Consider the following 20,985-nt stretch of genomic DNA (forward strand, 5'->3'; position numbering starts at 1 on the left):
CCATAGCTGGGCCTACAGTCAACTAACCTGGGGCCATGAAAGTTCACAGAGACTGAACCACCAACCAAAGAGCATGCATGGGCTGATCCGAGGACCCCTGCACATATGTAGCAGATGCATAGCTTGGTTATCATGTGGAGCCCCAACAACTGGAATAGGGGCCCTCTCTGACTCTGGTGCTTCCTTTGAATCCCATTAAAACCAGGCTGTCATGACTGGCCTCAATGGGAGAGGATGCACCTAGTTCTACAGCAAGTTAATGTGTCAGGGTGGGCTGGTACCAATGGGGGAATCTCCCCCTTCTCTGAGGACAGGAGAGAATGGATGGAAGATGTGTTTGAGGCAGGGAACTGGAAGGAGTGGGGGCTGTAATCAGGATGTAGATTAAAAAAAAAGGACAAAACAAAAACAAACTCAGAACTGTTGTAATAGTAATTCCAAGAAATAAGATGTCTGAGCCCCTGAGATTTCGATCTCAGCTCTAGTTAATGGAGAGGAGAGCGGCGTCTGCCTTTCCGAGGTTGCCCAGAAGACAATGCTCATACCGAAACTGGGATGCGCCTCTTCACTCTAGGTTGGTGTGCCTTCCATTGCATCATATTACAATTCTCACTCCACAACTTAAAACAACTACATTCCCTAATTAGAAGCCAATTTTCTCAGAATGTCTGGCAAAGTCATTATGTGAGATAGCACTGAATTACTATAAAAGACTAACAAGGTGTAAAGAGAAAAGTGAATTAAGTAAGTAAAAAAAAAAAAAATTTCCATTAAAAAACAGAATGAAAAATACCAGAGTACCACTCACTGTATGAATATATAAATAACATACAAGGCTATATTTAACAGGCATAATTAATATGCTCATTGTAGATAAATGTGTTTAAGGAGTTATGATAAAGAATTTTTTTTCCAGTAATGAGAAACAAATTGAAGGCTTTGTGCATGTTGGCTGAGTACTCTCCCATGGAACATACCCGCCTAAAAAAGGTTTCTTGAGAGCTACAAACCAGTCTGAAGGTCATTAACCAAGTTCTTCTTTAAGAAAATTCTTGCAGATCTATCCTTGCAGTGGAGAATGCCCCAGACTTGGAACATAACCACCTGTGTCAATAGCCAGAGGTGCCCTGCCCATATCTACTTTAGGATTCCTTTTAGCTGCAGTGCTTTAGGACCTATGGACAACTGAGAAATTCTGGCTTTTTATGAACCTGTCGTTCCTGCTGAAACTGTAAGATAATATAGATGACAAAACTTTATCAGGTTTAATTTTAAAGAATTCTAACACCCTAAAAAGCATAAATAATATCACAGGCTTATTTGAATACTTTTTACTATTTAACATTCCACTCAGAAAGTAGAACATCAAAGTTCTTTCCTGAAGAAGGTATGGAGAGACAGGGATAGCGCATGTCTGAGATATGCTATAAAGACAATTTTACTCTTGAACTTCCCCCAGATTACTTTTACTGAAGAACTGCTAACATTTTAGGAGTGATGAACCATCACAGTTAATATAATAAATATGACCTGGCATATCTGTGTCAATTACTTGTGAGGCAGTTAAAAATAATATTTATTTCATTATTGATTTTCTCTTGTTAGCCACCAAGTCTGGTTATGAACTCATGAGACTGGCTAGCTTAACAGCCTGGGGGAAATTCTCTGGCTATCAATGTTGCCAATCAGGCTTCAAGTGAGCTCTGGGGGATCTGAGACACAGTGCTTCCTTAAAGTGTGGAAAACAAATTTAAGACACAGGTAACTGTGAGAGCCACTAAGATACTTGCTTTGTAGTTTTCTTTGTTTGTGAGACTACTATTTAGCCCTGGCAGGCCTTGGACTCAGAGATCCACCTGCCTCTGCCTACTGAGTGCTGGGATTAAAAAGTGCACCACTATAGCTGGCTTTCAACACCATTCTCTACTAGTTTGGTGCCCTGGGGAATTAGTCACCAGAGATCAGACCAGTGGAGAAATGGGCTGGTCAGAACATGTGGAGGTTCTTGTGGATCTAAAAAAACAAAATGATTTTTGGTGCCATATGGCCAGCATTTAATCTAAGCAAAAAGCCCAGTCCTTCCCACTGTGTGCCTGAGAAAAATGGAAACCACAAGATCACTCTAGAAGTATGAAAATGGTTTGGGAAAGGAGCACCATGGTTTGATTTTTAAAAGTTTTTCTTTTCTTTTCCCAAACTATAACAATTTGTCATGTTCACACCACAGAAAAATCAGCCCTCAAAAATCATGCAGAAAAATTAGATAATAGATAAGAGCATACACACCGAACATAGGCAAAATATTTACAACAAAAATTTGTCTAAAATATGCAAAATTTCACTATGAAATGTCTTAATTTGGATGATTTAGTACTTATGTTGACCCGATTCAGTAGCCTGAATCCCTCTTTTAGAATATCTATTTTCTAAATATATATATATACATACATATACATACATATATTTCTGCTCTATATACCAATACCTGCATATACACATATAAGCTATCTTGCCTTTCTTCAAGTGTTCTGGACTACACAATTAAAACCTGGATTTCAGATATGAGTACCAGCCTATCAACAGCAGCACGGCTGGGAGGATCTTCACAGTGTGGCTGTGAATCCCTCCCTCACATTATTCTTAGAACTCAACCAAATACACGTCTTAACTTTCCTTAATTCTAACCCTGGAACGCAGTGGCTGTCCCCTTCCGTGTGTTTACATAGACATGCTGACTTTGCAATCTATGCTTTGCAAGAGAGCAGGTAATTCCAGCACAGAGGCAACCATATAGTGAGGCATGGGGGATGATGTCAGTGGCACCCTTCCACTTTTGTTTATCCAGACTGTGGCTTTCAGTCCTGCATTGAGGCCTCCTTGTATATCGGTTTCTAGTGTGTCACCAACCATTACACAGTCCCCTGGCTGCACTCCAAGGAGATCACAGCAGTGATAAAATATGGAAGGTGCTGGTTTCTCCTCTTTCTGCTCTCCTCCTACAACAATAGCATCAAAGTAAGACTGACAGGCACAAGCCTCGATCTTCTCCCACTGTGTCTGTTTGTCACCGTTTGTTAACAAGAGTAGGCGGACCTCTTTTCGAAGTTCAGTGAGCATGGCTTTGACATCTTCTGCTAGGGTCATATGCTGTAAGCGTGTAGATTTCCACAGGAAATAACATTCTTCAGCCAATTTCCTATTGTTGGCCCCACCTTTGGCTTCCTGGATTGCTTCTTCCCAGTGTGAAGTCCTCACGTCTGTGATACATGTACTGTAAGGATGAAGGCACTCCTTGCTAAGTTTAACTTGAACTTTATCACAGATGCTTTCAGCCTCTTCTTTGTAGTGGTATTTTGATTGTAAGAGCTTTATAACCTGGGCAGAGAAAAATAACTTGGTCAGCATACCTTGCCTCGAGAAGCAGAGACTTCTTCCCATCGCTACACCATCTCTTCAGAGAACTGGCCTTTTTAAAAGAGATATCAAATTAAAGACTCTCCACCCCCAGAGACAATTAGTCACACATATATCATCATTCTGACCCCCCACACTTGCTCCCTGTGCCTACATCCAAGATGATTCTTTTATTTTTTAATGATTTATATTTTTATTTCATGTGAATTGATGTCCTGCCTACATGTATGTCTGTATGGGGCTGGCTGTCAGATCCTTTGAAGTTACAGACAGCTGTGAGCTGCCATGTCGGCACTGGGGCCAAACCCTGGTCCTCCGAAAGAGAAGCTAGAGCTCTCAACCCTGAGTCATCTCTCCAGCCCACTTACACAAAGCAAAAAACAAGATTTCATTTGTTTGGTAGCCTACTATGTTTCATACTGGTCATAAAGACATGAAAATAAGAAAATGAGAATTTTGCTTAAAGCTAGTGAAACATTTTAATCTCTGAACATTTTAATTTCTGAAAAACATTGTTTATAACACACACAGATACATAGACACTCACACAGTACTGGGGATGGAACCACGGGCCTTGTCTACATTAGTACAATCTACCACAGAGCTACAGTCCCAGCTCTATACCCATTTGGTCTATCTTTTAACATTTTTTAAGGACTAGAATGTGCTAAATTAATTCACACCTTAACATTTGCTACAACTCTATAATTCCCTTCTCAAGACAAGAAGTGGAAATTCAAAACTGTCAATTTCCCTGAGCTGGAATTTGAACCCATACTTGTCTGCTTCCACAGCAGATATGCCGGCCTGATAGTATGTAGAGATCCCTGGAGACAGGGTCCCTGGCCCTGGGCATCGGCTCAGGAAAAGGAAGTACACAGCTAACCATTATTCATTGGTAATGGGTTGGGTGCAATTGACAGTTAAATGGACAAAAACCACAGAAATAAAACTGAATTCATTCTTAAAAGTATTTAAATAAAGTTGGCAGAGAAGTCATACCTAAATGAAGAGTTGACAAGCGGATGACATGGACATGGGAGGAGTTTTAATTCATTCTACAGAAGCAAGGAGGGCATGAAGTTCTGACCCAAAAAAGGCAAACTGAGTTGAGCCAAATGGAAGGTATAAGGAGACAAGGATATGCTGGAGGGCCCCTGAACAGATGCTGTGAAAATCTTTTCTGCAACCATTTCCCCCACATATGCCCACTGTTTCATACTCCAAGTTTGTGACTTCACCGCTAGCAGGCTTGTGCGCAGATGCATCCATGCATGTGAACTGGGGCTCAAGGCTTGTTCTGGGAGCAGCATTTAGCCAACAAGAGGTAGAAACTATGGATAAACATCACACCTTCATTGCTTCTTGTACAACTGATGCATGTTCTACAGTGTTATCCCAGACTGCTGTCTCATTCCAGCAGACACCTGATCATTGATATAGGTCATAACAGCCATCTCTAACTCTTGAACTACCTATACCAAAGGATGTGCTTCTAAAGTCAGCCATACCAAGGCAAATATTGATCTTCAGATATGCAAGGCATGGTGCTATGATGGCTGGAGTGGTGCTCAGTGGCTGCTAGCATACATAACCATCAAAAAGCCACAGCTGCTGAAGCAAAGCAGTGCAGTAAGTAAAAGTGACACAGAAAGCAAGTGGGATACTGTTCACTCCAAAACTCTACATACTGAAAAGGAACATAATATTAATAAAACATAGACTCTCTCTTAGGATTATACAAATCCCTTCTAACCGGAAAAGGAAGTACTTCAGGCTATTTCTGTAAATCAAATTGTGTAAACTCTAGCCCAGACTGGTTTTAAACTGATAGTGATTTTTCCTGCCCTAGTTTCCAAGAAGAAAAGTCTTATGAATCAAGAAAAAAATACATCAGTACTAAAAATTTAAGGCAAAGGCAAAACACAGAAATTAACCTTTTCAACTCCATGGTTGTGCCACCATGTTTACAAAAACAACACACAAACACACACAAAACACTATGGAACTCAATTTCTCTTCAGTTATAGGCAAAAGGCACTCTGTTTCAGAAGCCCAGTTACATGGTAAAGAGACACTGACCTGGTTGACAGAGAACAGAAAGCAACAACAACAAACAATTCTGCTAGTGCAGTTGGCAACCCCATAGCCTCACTCCTGACTCTGTAAATGGGGTCAACCACCTTCGAAAGCACACTTTACACTTCTGCTAAGTTCCAAAACCTTTCCTGATCACATCTTAAAATTTCCCATAACCATTACCACTACACAGCAACTAGTTACAGATTTGTTTATGACCATAGCATTTTAATCACATCAGCATCTTGTCTTAATCACTGTTCTATTGCTGTGAAGACTAACCACGACTAAGGCAACTCTTAAGAAAGCCTTAATTGGAGCCTTGATTGCTTTCAGAGGCTTAGTCCATTATCATCACGGTGGGAATCACACAGGCATGGTGCTGGAGCTGGACCTGAGAGCCACCTCCTGACCTGTAGGCAGAGATCGACTTTTGAAACCTCAAAGCTCCATCCCATGGCACACTTCCTCCAACAAGGAAGTAGCCCCTCTCACAAAGTCACGCTTTCTGATCCTTCTAATCTTTTTGAGGTGGATGGCATTTTTGAGGATGACACGAGGTTCTCTTTCAGTCTCCAAATGTATACACACATGTTCATGCACACTCATGAAACTACACCTATGCACATAAAATATTAACATCTTTAGGAAAAATGTTTATCAGTCACCCACACAGTTCAAACAGAAACATTACTTAAGTGGAATCAGCATATGTTATTACAAACTCTCCTTGCTGCTCACTGAGAATGAGTCTGGACTCAACTGGAAGTGGAGATAAAGGCCTCTAACTTGAAAGTGTGAGGACATTTTGTTCTTGGGGTAAGACAGATTTCAAAAATTTGATGTTATTAATTGCCTACGTAACTTTAAGCCAGAAGATAGAGCCCTATGACAGTAAGAGAAAACATCAGTCTAGACTAAAATACATTCACTTCAAAAAACACTGAACATATACAAAAAGAAAGATCTTTTCTACTTCCCACTCACTAGACCTGGAACTGAAGTCACTGTTAAGGGTTAGGTTGGGAACTATGTAACAATAACACTTTAGGAAAAGTATTTCCTGAATGCCTGTTATTTGGATGTGAGGGGGGTAACTTAAAAACACACAGGGCTGCTAAACAGACCAGAAATTTAAATACCCTTTGTTATTTTTAAAGATTTTTATGTATCTGTATGTACGCATGTCTGCCATATGTGTAGGGCTACTCATGGAGACCAGAAAGCATCAGATCCCCTGAAGCTGGAGTTACAGGTGGTTGTGAACCACCTAAGATGGGTGAACCCAGGTCCTCTGGAAGAGCAGCCAAGTGTTAAGCCCTGAGCATCTGCATCCACTTCACCCTTTTTGTTTTTCCATTTTTTGTTTTAGAGAAAGGATCTTATGTAGTCCAGGCTTGTCTCAGACTCTTTGTAGGTGAGGACGATCTTGAATTTCTGATTCTTTTGCTTCTACCTCATGAATGTTGGAATTTCAGGTATGAACAAACATGCCTAATTTTCTATGATTCTGGCGGCCGAGACCAGGCTTTTGTGCAAATTAGGCAAGCACTCTACCAAACTACATCCTCAGCCCAGATTATACTTGCTATTTCTAGTTAAGTCATACAGTGTTCATAAAGGCAAATGTAATGAATCAACCTTAAAATGCAATGCATTGCCCCCTCTACTTTTTGTTAACACACTTGTAAATGCATTTATCATGTTCACAGTTACTTCTATTAGACATTTAATTTACAAATGATGTTTTTAAAGGTGCTCAGTGGGAATCTACACATTCATGCAGGCTTCCTCTTGACTATGAAAGCATGCTGTAGTAGTGTGAGTAAGAATGGTCCCATTGGGCTCATGAATTTGAATGTTTGATTTCCAGTTGGTGGACCACTTAGGAAGGATTAGGGGGTGTAACCTTGTGGGAGGAGGTGTGTTATTGGGGATGGGCTGTTGAATTTTCAAAAGCTAGGCCCAGTCTTGCTCTCTCTCTGCCTCCAACTTACAAGTCAGATGTGAGCTCTCAGCTACTGCTCCAGCACCAAGCATCCCTGCCACCTTTCTCCTCACCATGATGAAACTTCTAAAACTGCTGGCAAGCCCCAAATAAATGCTTTCTCTTGTAAGCTGCTTTGGTCATGGTTTTGACAGGGCAATAGAGCAATAACTAAGATATGCCTAAAGAGAATGGAAAGAACTTCCCCAAATGATTATTTAAAAAGTAAAATTGAAATACTCCTTCCTAAGGCAAAGGCCAGATGTTTTAACCCCTCAAAAATCATTCAGAATGGCTTATGACAGCTGCAATATTACTTTGGAATAGGTCAAAATTTATAAGGAATATTGTATCTCTGCAAGATAAAGTATTCATAACATTTAGTTTTCCTATTTTCACAGACCATTTATAAATAAAGGAAGTGGTAAAAGAACCAAGACTGGAGATCTGAATTCTTATCTACCATTCATTACTCATTCACCATTTACTACATGCCAAACAAAGATAATTAAGACCGTATATTCCCTTTCAGGAAACTCAGGATTTGTCTGTAAGCATGAGTTGCAAAATTAATGATCCCCTAATAGGTGCAGTGAGAGATATAGGAAGAAAAAAAAACACCATACAAAATACAGCATCTATACCACGGAGAAATATAGTGGGTTGGTGTTGCTGCTTTGAGATAGGAGTCTCACTATGTTGCTTAGATGGATCTCAAATTCCAGAGCTTAAGAGATATTCCTGCCTTAGTCTCCCAAGTAAATTTTTGTTTTAAAAAACAAAAGCCAAAACTCACCACGCACGGCAGGAATGTGGAGGGTGGATTGGATATGGTCAGCCTGGAGACAAGACCAAAGCAAAAATCTGCATAGGATGAGCCTTTCTGTAATCAAGGAAAGAGCAAGGGGGACTGGGAGACAAGATTGGATGGAGACATAATTCACTGAATGAGCACTGGATGCTACATTCTTCCCATGTATGGTAATAAAACTACCTGACAGTGTTATGCAGTCTAATACTCAAATGTCATGAGGATCTGAGGCTAAGCATAGACAAGGGGCCTGCTGAGGCACTTGCTATGGAAAGAACTATGATTCAAATTAAATGTGAGGCTTTTGAGGCCTATAACAAGAACTGGCCTAAACAAAAAACTGAGTTTCAAAATACTGTGATAAGAACACACGTTAAGTATGTACTGTCTGCAGTTGGAGATAATGGAGGCAGAGCACACAGGAGTAAGTAAGTACCTGTGAGGGTGTCAAAATAACAATCAACAGTACGGAAAGCCTCAGTTAAGACTGATTCCACATGATGGGGGGAAAGCAGCTCAATGGAGAACCCTGTTTAGGATGGCAAGGCCTTCTGAGGTTCCAACCTCAAAAGCAAGAAAACACACACACACACACACAAAACCAAAATACCTAGTTACCTAGTGAAGCTGGCACTTTGGGAGCATCCTAACCACTTGCAAGCCTATTTGTACTCTTGTGGTGGAGACAAGCTATCTCCCAATGGATCTGGAAATACAGAGACACCTGATAGAGACAATGAATGCATACTTATGCAGAAAAGCACAGTCCAAAAATATTTGGTGTCCCTACCTCCGCCCCCCCAGCTGTTCAGGACTTGCTTTGTAGACCAGGCTGGCCTGGAAAAAACTCACAGAGATCTGCCTGCCTCTGCCTCCCTGAGTGCTCGGATTAAAGGCATGGGCCACCATGCCCAGCAGTTGTGTTAATTTTTTTAAAAGTATGAAACAGATATGAACAAACTGCATTTGTGAAATGCGGCAAGAAACAGGAAAGGTTTAAGATCCGGATAAACAAAAACTACCTGGTGAAGCAAAGGACCCTTAGTATTGAAAGGGCTGGCTTTTGTAAGTGGGTTTGCGACATCTGATAATCCTTCGGTTTCTCCTTGAAGCTGAAGGCAGAGTAAGGAAAGTAGGGGTGGGTTAAGGACTGGAGAAGACGAGGAAGATGTCCGACAGCATCTGTAGCTACAGGAGGGAGGATGTGGAACAGCAATGCCTCACTAAAAGAATGCCCACTCAGCATTTTATGTCCCGAGGGTCTCCACACCAGAAAGCCCGAAAGGCCAGAGGGAGGGAGGCCTGCAGAGAAAAAAAATGCTTTGATGTAGGTTAAGTCCAAGCCCGCATCTCAGAGTTATGTAACTTCCTGGGCCGAAGCCTTTTCCCCCCAAACCCACCGCAGCCCATCCCGCGCGGGACTGCAGCGAGAGGAAAGCCCGCAGTCTCGTCCCGCGCCGTCTGAGCCCGGGTGACAGCAGGTGGCGGCGACACTGCAGTCGTGGCAGTTCAGAGTCCAGCACCTGGCCCCGCGCGCGGGAATGAAACTCCACGGGCACGCGGCGGGGGGCCTGAGGGTGCGGAGCGGTGTTGCATCGGCAGGGGAGAGCGACGGCGCGGGGACGTTACCTCCAACATGCCTCTACGGCTCGCCCCGGCCGTGTCGATGAGCGTGTTGTCCAGGTCAAAGAAGACCGCGCGGACCCGACTCAAACCCATAGCTTCGGCCGCCCAACAGCACGCCAGCCGCTTCCGCAGCTTCGCGCATGCTCCAGGCTGCCGGGCAACTATGGGCGGAGTCGCGGAGTCACCTGACTCTCCTGAAACGCCGAGGTCTCTGTGGAACTACCGCGAGATGAGCTCAATCCCTAACTTTATGAAAGCGGCGAGATCACGCGAGACCTTAACAATATAAATTTCGTAAAAGGCGCGCGTGTACGAGATGTACGTGAGCTTTGGTGTGTTTATGTGGTTGGTTACAAGCGCGGTTCACCTCTTTGCTTGGTGGGCTTGCTTTGGGCTGTAAGGGACGACTGAACCGCACTGGAGAAGTCTCCATGGCCTTGGCTAGCCTGTCTTTCTATGGTGACCATACAGTCACCGGTCACCGTTGAGCTGGAGCACGAGGGTGTGCTGCGCTCTCCAACCTCTGCCTTCCGGTGTCCTCCGTGCGTCACCTCACGTACTTTTCACTTTCTTGGGACTGGAGTCTGCATTCTTTGAAAGATGCTAAAACCCTTGACAACTTGTGTCTGAAGAGACGTGGGAGGCTCTACAGTGTCTGCCTAATGTTTTGGTTTTGTTTTAATGTATGTTTTTCCCATCCACTCTACAGTGTCTGCCTAATGTTTTGGTTTTGTTTTAATGTATGTTTTTCCCATCCACGTGAGTGCAAGTGCTTGCAGAGGACAAAAGAGATCCTCTGGAGCTGGAGTTACAGGCGGTTGTGAGAGGCCGACTATGGGTGCTGGGAACTGAGGTCCTCTACAAAAGTAGTATGAGTTCTTAACCACTTAACTATTTGTCCAGCTCCTTTTCCCCCCAGTTTTATTAATTTCCCTAAAACGTTGCAACCCAAGTCTTGTGTGCCTATAACATGGTTTTCTGGATATAACAAGAGTCTAAGGAACCTAGACAGTTTGTTAAGCCCCCAAAAGGGCATTGACAAGGTTTGCCTTCTACTTGAAATAAACCTCTAATCCTTTTTGATTAGTGAAATTTGGAGTCACCATCACTAACCAGAAATGTATTGGGTCCATCAATGCTACAGACCTGATTTTACTGAACTTGTGACAATAAAAACTAACCAGAACCTTTCAGATATTCATTAGTTGTATTTTTTCTATCATCTGGCCAAGTCTACTCTTAGGAATTCCGTAAGGACTGACATAGCTATATGCACATATATATCAGTGCTTTAAAATTCCACAGGAAAACATCCTGAGGGTTCTAGACACATAAATTCAGATGGAACTCATGCTGTAAAGACCCGTCTTGGAATACCAACCAATACATGGTATCACAAAGACAAACCTACTGCTATACCTTTTCTAAGTTTAGATTTTTCACTTAAGCAACACTCTGCAAATCACAACAGTAAAAAGACCTCCAATTCTGTGCCCATCAGCAACTTCTACATTTATTATGGCAGTTGACACAACTACAAAAAGTAATTCCAAATAATGCATTCATTATGTTGGCTACTGCTAGCCTAAAGGAACACAACTGATTCACTACTGTATCAGTTAGAGGTAGTCTCTTAAAGGAGAATACTTTTGGGAAATTGCATAAACTTATTTTCTTCAATAGCAATGAGATTTCAACTGTGACTCTGCTCTACAAAATAAACTATAGGTAGTCTGTCCATCCCTTTCACCTGATCATCAGAAACCCATTTGTGGCTTGTGTATCTCAGGTTATGGGAGAACTCTTTTTTTTTTTTTCTGTAAGGAACTAATTGTTTTAGACCCCATAGTCATGTTATTCAACTGTTACTGTAAAGCGAAAGCAGAGATATGATGACCTTAAACCCAATCTTACAAAGATGATAGGGGTCTTTAAATGGTAATTAAATAAATTCCTTAAAGACATACAGGAAAATACAATCAAACAGGTGAAGGAAATGAATAAAAGTGTTCAAGACCTGAAAATGGAAATATAAGCAATAAAGAAAACAAAATTTGAGACAATCCAGGAGATGCAAAACCTGGGGAAGATAACAGGAACTACCGACACAAGCTTACCCAATGAATACAAAAAATAGAAAAGAGATCCCAGGTATCGAAGAGAAAATTGAAGAAATAAATGCATCAGTCAAAGGAAATGTTAAATCTAAAAAGCTCCTGACACAAAACATCCAGGGACTATGGGACCCTATGAAAACACCAAACCTAAGAAAAATGGGAATAGAAAAAGGAGAAGACTCCCAACTCCAATGCCTAAAAAATATTTTAAAATCAAAGAAGGAGGGGCTGGAGAGATGGCTCAGCAGATAAGAGCACTGTCTGCTACTCCAGAGGTCCTGAGTTCAATTCTCAGCAACCACATGGTGGCTCACAACTGTCTGTGCTGGAATCTGATGCCCTCTTCTGGCATGCAGGCACACATGCAGATAGAGCACTCACATACAAAAAATAAATAATTAAAAAAAATAAAAGAAGAAAATTTCCACAACCTAAAAAAAGAGATACTATAAACATACAAGAAGCTTGCAGAACACCAAATAGATTGAACAAAAAAAGAAAATCAAATTGCCACACAGTAATACAAAACACTAAATGTACAGACCAAAGAAAGAATATTAAGGGAAAAGGCTAAGTAACATATACAGGCAGACCTATCAGAATTACACCTAACTTCTCAACAGGGACTCTAACAGCCAGGAGGGCCTTGACAGATGTCTTGCAGACTCTAAGAGACCACATATGTAGGCCTAGACTACTATGCCTAGCAAAACTTTCAATCAACATAGATGGAGAAAACAATATATTTTATGACAAAACTGAATTTGAACAATATCTGTGTACAAATCCAACCCTACAATAAAGATACTAGAAAAGATGATGCTAGGAAAAAAACAAAACAAAACAAAACAAAAAACCAACCCTGGAAACCAAGGTTAACTATATCCAAGAAAACACCAGGAGATAAATAACTCTGTAGCAGCAAACCAGAAATTCACACACACTCTCTTTCTCTCTCACACATACACATATACTACCACCATCATCAAAATTATAGGAATTAATAACCTCTGGTCTTTAATATCTCTCAACATCAAAGGACTCAATTCCCCAATAAAAAGACACAGGCTAACAGAATGGATGTGAAAACAAGACCCATCATTCTTCAGGATACAAGAAACACACCTCAGCAACAAAGACAGACATTACCTCAGAGTAAAGAGCTGGAAATAAGATTTTCCAATCAAATGGACCCAAGAAGAAAGCTGAAGTAGCCATTCTAGTATCTAATAAAATAGACTTAGAATCAAAATTAATCAAGAAATAGGGTAAAACACTTCAAATGCATCAAAGGAAAAATATACCAACATGATATCTTAATTCTGAACATCTATAGCCTAAACTCAAGGTTACCTACATTTGTAAAAGACATATTACTAAAGTTTAAATTACACATGGAATCTCACACATTAATATTGTGAGACTTCAACACCCCACTCTCACCAATAGACAGGTCATCCAGACAGAAGCTAAACAGAGATATAATAAAACTAATAGACATGAATCAAATGGACATAGCAGGTATCTACAGAACATTTCACCCAAAGACAAAATAATATACCTTCTTCTCCGAACTTCATGGAACCTTTTACAAAACTGACCATATACATGGGAACAAAGCAAGTCTCAGATACAAGAAAATTTAAATAACCCCATGTATCTTATCAGACCACCAAAGATTAAAGCTGGAATTCAACAATAGAAAGCCCACAAACTCATGGAAATGGAACAACTCTCTACTCAATGACCACTGGGTCAAGGAACAAATACAGAAATTAAAGACTGTCTAAAATTCAATGAAAATGAAGGCACAACATACCCAAACTTAGGGACACAATGAAAGCAGTGTCCCTAAGTTCATAGCACTAAGTACCTTTGTAGAGAAATTAGAGAGATCGCATATTAGCAACTTAACAGCACATCTGAAAGCTCTGGAACAAATAGAAGCAAACACACCCAAGAGTAATTAGATGGCAGGAAATAATTGAACTCAGGGCTAAAATCAATAAATTAACAATACAAAGAGCCAACAAAACCAAGAGCTGGTTCTTGGAGAAAGTCAACAAGATAGACAAAGTTTTAGCCAAGCTAAAAGGCAGACAGACAGTATTCAAATTGAGAAAATCAGAAATGAAAAGGGGGACATAACAGATATTGAGGAAATATAAACATTAGATTTTATTTCAAAAGCCTGTATTCCACAAAATTGAAAATTTCACCAAATGGATACAGAAAAGACCATCCTGGGTGAGGTAATCCAGATCTAGAAAGACTTGCATGGTTATGTATTCACTTCTAAGTGAACATTAGTCAAAAAGTAATGGACAGCAAAGGGAATAAAAAACTGAGCGATTTTGGATTGGCCACCAAGCTTACCATGGGACAGAAGCAGGCACCTTTTTGTGGGACCCTCCCTTATTGTGCCCCATAACTCTTTGAAGGAAGGGGCTACAATGGCCTTGCAATTGATGTCTGGAGCTTGGGGGTTGTGCTCTACTTTATGTCGACCGGGTGCCTCCCTTTCCAGGGACGTACATATGAAGGGCTAAAGCAGAGGGTCTTGGCTGGAAAGTACTCCGTCAGATTCAAGCTGTCAAAGGAGCTCTGGGACGTGATTGCTAAGTTAAGTGTAAACCCTAGACTAAGGCCAACAACTGGTGACATTCTGCACTTTCCATGGCAAAACCATGACAGTGAAGGTTCTCCGGGTTTCTTTAGAGGGAACACTGACAGCCACCCAGACCCCACTGTAATGGTCATCATGAGAGTCATGGGATACAAGAAATGAGAGATACAGCAACCTTTACAGGAGAAAAAGTTTGACCAGGTGATGGCTACATATCTTATTCTTAGGCAACAGTCACCCTGGGGGGACAATTTTAAAACAAAACTTAAACCCAGGCAGTCGGATCGAACCTTGAACCTCACTGGGTGAACCATAACACCAAAAGTGACTATAAAGAGGACATATGGTGTCCATTCCCTTCCCACCTTCCTTGATCCCAATGTACCTCAGAGTCCTGAGAATAACATAGAAGGTAAAAGGAGGTACAGTTGGCCACCCACCCTGACCTGCTTGAACAATGAGACAACCCTCCTAAAATCTGTCCCCAGTGATTCCATGAGGCTCATTTCATGAGCATCACCAGGTGGGACACAAACAGCACTGACATCTCAGAAGAAATATGTACCAAAATGTATTTAGAGAACACACCACTGAAACCCCACTTCAGGCAGTATTCTCTGGATGTGTTGAAATTTGGCTCTAACAATTTGAAAAACAAGGTGTCCTCACAGGATATTTTATTCCATCATGCCTCTGAGGAGGAATATCAATGTAAGAACACCAACATAACTGGTGAGAGTATCAGCTCATCTCTCCCAAAAGCTTCACCTAAGGAGGACCTCAGCTGACAGCCCCAAGAAGTGACTACAGCTGGTTCAAACAACATTATGAGCTCAGAACATAGAGCATCTCAATTCTCCATCAAGGAGGCCCAGGGTACTGACCCCAAAGTAAAAGTAAAAAAGGCCAGGTAACCTCTTTTCTCCAGCAAGGAGGCCAAGAAGAGGGTTCCATTGTAAAAAAAAAAAAAAAAAAAAAAAAAGAACAAAAACAAACAAACAAACAAACAAAAACAAAAACAAAAAAAACCCAGAGCCCATATCAACACTATTCTCCAGCAAGAGGACCCAGAAAGAAGGGCCTATTGTAGGAAGAAAAGAGCCCAGCCCATTCTCCCCAGAATCATGCCTGGGACATCTCATGGCCAGCATCAAATTATACTCAGAGCCCCTTTAGGAAGGGGGTTTGGAAAAGCATCAGCAGGAACATCAGAAAAGGACTTGGGAGGTTATGTTGCTGCATGCCCATCCAAAGGAGACAGTTCCTAGTCAAGAACTAAATCTTGGCTCTGGACTAAAAGGGCTGTGGAAGGAGCTGTGGTACCAGGTAGGTGGAGAAGCTACAATGCACTTCTGCATCTAGGCCTTTTTTTTTTTTTTAACTTTTTTATGATGTCCTTTTCTTTACTTTATTAAGTTTTTATAAAACAAGGGATTCTCTATGTAGCCCTGGCTGTCCTAGACTTGCTTTGTAGCCCAGTCTGGACTCAAACTCACAGAGATCCACCTGCCTCTGCTTCCACCAGTGCTAGGATTTCAGGCATGTGTCACGACACCCAGCTTAATGTCCTTTTCTTTAAAGAAAAATAAATTATGTACTGTGTGTTTGTGGAGGAACTTGTAGTTCTGTCTTTCTATCATACGGGTCCTGGGGAATAGATTAAGGTCCCCAGGCTTGGCAGCAAATGCTTCTACCCACTGAGCTGTTTCCTGGACTTAAAAAAAAATCATTTTAGATAAACAGATTGTAAAGACTCACATTTTAGGGTTTGGTGATAATGTATTATCACACTAGAAAGCAAACCCCACAGTATCTTTCTTTGAGAAACTTGAGCTAGATAGACAGCAGAAGATAGTGGCCCGAAGCTGGGCAAGGAGGCTGGAGAAAGGTTGGTGAAGGGAACAAGGGAACGCTCAGGAGGATGCAGCCTGAGAGCCCATGCCAGCCCAGTGCAAGCACAGCCACATGCAAGTCCTGCCTACTTCTATTAGAGGCCCCATTCTTGTGTCTATTCCAAGTGCTGGTGGAGGCACAGTGCTCCCTAGAGGCTGATGCCAGAGGGTCGATGGCAGTTGGCTGAGGATGCAGACAATGCAGGAGAGGAGAGGTCCAGATTGGCATTTTGGACAGCTGTGTGCCAGTGCCAAGCTCTGTCCAGATCACCGGCTGAATCTGGGGACATATACCATTCCTGTATCTGCAGATGAACTGTGTGTGGGGGGGGTGTCTATGTGAGGGGTATAATCACACCCTTCTCAGATCACCTCGGACCCTAAGGACTGAAAATGGATTCTGAGAGGCAGGTCTGAATTCATAATCTTCCTGACTCTCTCCTCTACAAAGGTTCCTGATGGCTGGCAGAGCCACAATTTCACCAACTGCGTGAAGCACTGTGGAACTCAAGAATCCTGTAAACAGGGGTTCACGGAGTGCTGGTGATCATCAGGAAAACACCTCAGAGGACCTTCCATTCATGGTGAGATTATCAACTGCCTGTCTCCAGATGTACCTGTGTACCATTAAAAGACACGGGAGAAGAGAAGGCGGCAGTGGAAGAAGAGGAGGACCAGCCAGACACACACTTTGACCTATTGGTGTGTGTCCAAAATGAAAATTTCTGACCAGACCAGAGCCAGAAACAAAGGAATGAGATTGCAGGGACTCATTTGGAAGGCAGAGTGTACAGGAGCAGGTGAGTCCACTGGTTATGCGCAGTTCTTAGAACCATCCTGGCTTACTAGATAGCTTGTTCCTACTCCCACCAACATCCAGAAACTTTCTCAACTCAACCCAGCACTATTACTGGTGAAACTGCTTGTTGCTTTGCAACCTGAATCACTTGGATGCATTCTTCTGGACTGTATACCTGGACAGACAGGGAGAGACACACTCACACACATATCCTCTCCTCCCAATGTGCCTTGTGTCCAGTTGGTGCCAGGGAAGTTTGCTTGAAATGGAGAAGATTTGCATTCCAAACACGGTAATGCTAGATGTCCCTCCAAATCAGTTAGTTCTTTCTTGTCTCCACCCTCATCTGAAACATTAACCATCTGCTCTACTGCTTCCTAGGAGCCATGGGAAGCCAGCACATGCCATGGTGCACACTTTGCCTCAGGGCATCCTGCCTCGAGTAAGTTGAGGACCACCAACTGCGCTTTGAGTGGAACCAAGGTGAAGTCTGCAGTGCTTGACACTTGAATGCAGAGCTGGAGCTGGTGCCGACCATGACCACAGATAAGAACCTGTTGATGCAAAAACAATTAAGATCCTCTGGTCTGATAATGAGGCCTTTCCTCTGGGTGGCTCATGGTCCCCTGCCACATTCCCCCTTCCTAAGAAAACTCAGGGATTAAAGGGGAGAGATTCATTCCCCTCTTGAGCCCCACAGTCTAGTATAACCAGGTTTCTGTATTTTCAACAGTATCTCACACCAAGATCCAAGCTATTTTCCTTCTGACAACCTATGGCGATGCTGCAGGTCCTGCAGCTTTGTGTCCCAGGCAGTAGCCTGGGAATGCGTGGTGTCTTTGCTGCCCCTCTGCTGGGGCTGCTACATAGACACCCCGGACCACACTCAGCAAGGGATAAAGCCTGAAGCCAGCTTCACCTGCATGTTGCCTAGGGCAAGAGATGCCCCTCAAGCCCTAACACACTGGATGGAAGAGGGACACATAGATGATGCCCCCTTGCTCAGGCCATGGGGAAGCATGGTTGGCTACAGGGTGATGGCCCATTTTCCACTTGTTAATCTTACTAAAACCCCTTTGTTTTCAGGTCTCTTTTAAGAAAAATGTGTTCTGAATCTGGGAGCACCTCGAACTTTAGCATGACCCCTTGTTGTGTTAGGACACTTGTCTGAGGCAGCATTGCCTCTCTGAGGGCGATGCCTCTGTGTGCAGCAAGTGATCAGGGCAAGGTGCTTCTCAAGTTCCCCCGCCCATCCCTCCCATCCACCACCTCTACCACTGTGTGCATAAGGCTAGGAGAGTCAGCTGGTGTTGCCACTCCCTTGGTCACCTCGGCACAGACACCACTTCCCCAGAAAGAAGGCTCAAGAAAGACTGCTGTCTACAAGGGCCAGACCTGCAGAACACTGACAGTCTTTTGGGGGTGGGGTGATATTCTTTCTAATAAGCAGCATCCCATCTGAAGGTTTAAGGTCAAACAAACCCTTTCTCCCTTAAGTTGCTTTTGGTTATGTGTTTAATCACAGCAACAGAAAGCAAACTAGAACAGTGCAAAAGGTGAGAACCTCTCAGTCCCTTTCTCAAGCCCTTCTCCCTCCTCTGTATCCATCTCTCCCTGTCTCCTTTCAACATTCCCAAGGCCTTTCGTGAGGAAAGGAACTGGAGGGAAGAAGAGGGGGACCCCCACAGCTGCACAGCAACTCACACTCCAATAGCCCAAGGACTGGGAGACCAGTCATGCTGAAGTCAATAGGTTCTGGCTAAGGATGTGGCTACCTGGCTGTCTCCACCTTCTCAGTCACAGCACAGCCTATTTATTTGGCTACTTATCTCTGCCTCAGGGAAAAAGGCAAAAAACAGACAAGGTTTCCTAGAGTGATCTGTGAATCTTTTTGTCAGTTGTGCTAAATCTGTTTTAGTAACTTTACTTTTCTAATAAATGTTGTTTCTTCCTTTCAGACCTGACATCTCATTCACTAAAGTGAGATGAACGTGTGCTTTTCTGCTTACCCTCTACGGATAGACTCCAGAAACTGGGCATTGGTGGGGTCTTGGTAGCTTCTAAGTTCACCACTGTCTAGGCTGAATCCAGTTTTCCAGAGCTTCAGCACGACATGAATCTGTGGCAACAGGAGGTGATAAGCAGTTAGTTACAAAGACAGGAAACTAGGAAATGCAATTTGAATCCGCAAATGAGTGGGTTTTTACTATGTCACCACATCAGTATACAAACATCAACAGTCAGACAGCTAGGTACATGAAAAGGGGTATCAATAAACAAGTCTGCAAGCACCAACCTAAACTAGGAACATGCTGTGACTCAGGTAAGGAAGAACAGGCATTGTTCTGTGGAGTCCTAGCTAGTGAGGTGACCATACAGGAGATGGCTCAATCACAGCTGTGGCTCCCTAACTGTATCCCTGCTACTGTGTTTCATGTGTACCTTGTGCCATAGTCAGCGCCAGTGTCAAATCTACTGCTGAGCTATTTTCTGGTTATTAAGAATGATATCTGGAGTTGGAGATGACTCAGTGGTCAAGAACATGTAGTATTTGTCCAGAGGACCCAAGTTTGGTTCCCAGCACCCATGTCAGGTGGCTCACAGCTGCCTGTAACTCTAGCTCCTAAAGATCTAACACCCTCTTCTGGCCTTTGTACTCATGTGTATATGCCCTCGACACATAATTAAAAATTACAAATAAATATCAAGAAGAAAGAAGATACGTACAAGTTGTCACTGATTCCCTATACACACTTATAGACAAGGGTCTGAAAGCAAGTAATGCACTGGTGGCCACTGCTGAAAGTCTGTAAGAGTTTTACTGGCTTCCTGCTAATTTTATTTGATTTAAAATATACATCATAGAAATGAATATACACAATGCTATGCCAAAGTATTTTGTAGCATAATGTCAAAAATTTTAAACACTCAAAATTATATAGCATTATTACATGGAGGGTGTGTGTGTGTGTGTGTGTGTCTGTGTGTCTGTGTGGGTGTGGATGTATGTGGAAAATAAAGAACACCCAAACAAAAATGAAACAAACCACACAAAAGCAACCAAATAAATCTATCCACATTTCAGATCTTCTTTGGCATTCTGAAGGAGGTTCTTCAACTATCACCAAATTACCAGAGAACCCCCACCATACATACATGCACACAGGTGCGCACGCGAGAGCGCGAGCGTGCACACACACACACACACACACACACACACACACACACAGAGCCCCTTTTCCTGAGATCCAAAGAACACTCAAAAACCCTCCTGTGTCTATCCTCTTCCCCACCTTTTGCCCTGGCCCTCTGCCCACAAAGTGAAAACTGTTTCATTTTTATGTAAGTCCCTGTCTAGATCACAGCAAGGACACTATTTCTTCAGGTTCCTCTTTCAGAGGCTGCTTGTTCACACATGTGACCAGTCCCTTCGGGAATGGGCACAATGAACAATCCACAAGCGCCTCCAAGGAGGCACACTCACATCTTGGTCCGAATGCCGCTTCCTTTCTCCTGCCATGTAGGCAGACTCCTCCTCTGGTGCTGCGCCAAGGCGGTAGCCCCCTCCTGCAAATGGCTGTGAAGAACAAATTTATAAACCCTTAGTGGTGGAGTTACTCAGTTACAAAGACAC

The 20,985-nt window shown here is 42.6% G+C and overlaps 1 protein-coding gene and 1 pseudogene across 2 annotated transcripts; one reads left to right on the plus strand and one right to left on the minus strand.

Moving 5' to 3' along the window:
• Positions 1-1,242: 1,242 nt before the first annotated feature.
• Nanp (N-acetylneuraminic acid phosphatase) lies at positions 1,243-10,086 on the minus strand. Of its 2 annotated transcripts, XR_009591638.1 has the most exons (4): positions 9,921-10,057; positions 9,314-9,593; positions 8,277-8,390; positions 3,236-3,375 (listed from the first exon to the last, which is right to left on the minus strand). XR_009591638.1 is itself a non-coding variant. In XM_021662057.2 (2 exons), exons 1-2 carry the CDS (start codon positions 10,008-10,010, stop codon positions 2,719-2,721), a joined length of 747 nt encoding a protein of 248 aa, XP_021517732.1. In that variant the 5' UTR covers positions 10,011-10,086; the 3' UTR covers positions 1,243-2,718. The 2 variants fall into 2 exon arrangements, 1 of the variants encoding a protein (XP_021517732.1); XM_021662057.2 differs by lacking the exons at positions 8,277-8,390; positions 9,314-9,593 and having other exon boundaries at positions 1,243-3,375; positions 9,921-10,086.
• Positions 10,087-14,354: 4,268 nt separating this feature from the next.
• Positions 14,355-15,939, plus strand: LOC110564575 (sperm motility kinase X-like; annotated as a pseudogene).
• Positions 15,940-20,985: the final 5,046 nt, after the last annotated feature.

This window comes from Meriones unguiculatus, chromosome 4 (assembly GCF_030254825.1).
Source record: "Meriones unguiculatus strain TT.TT164.6M chromosome 4, Bangor_MerUng_6.1, whole genome shotgun sequence".
Lineage (NCBI taxonomy): Eukaryota > Metazoa > Chordata > Mammalia > Rodentia > Muridae > Meriones > Meriones unguiculatus.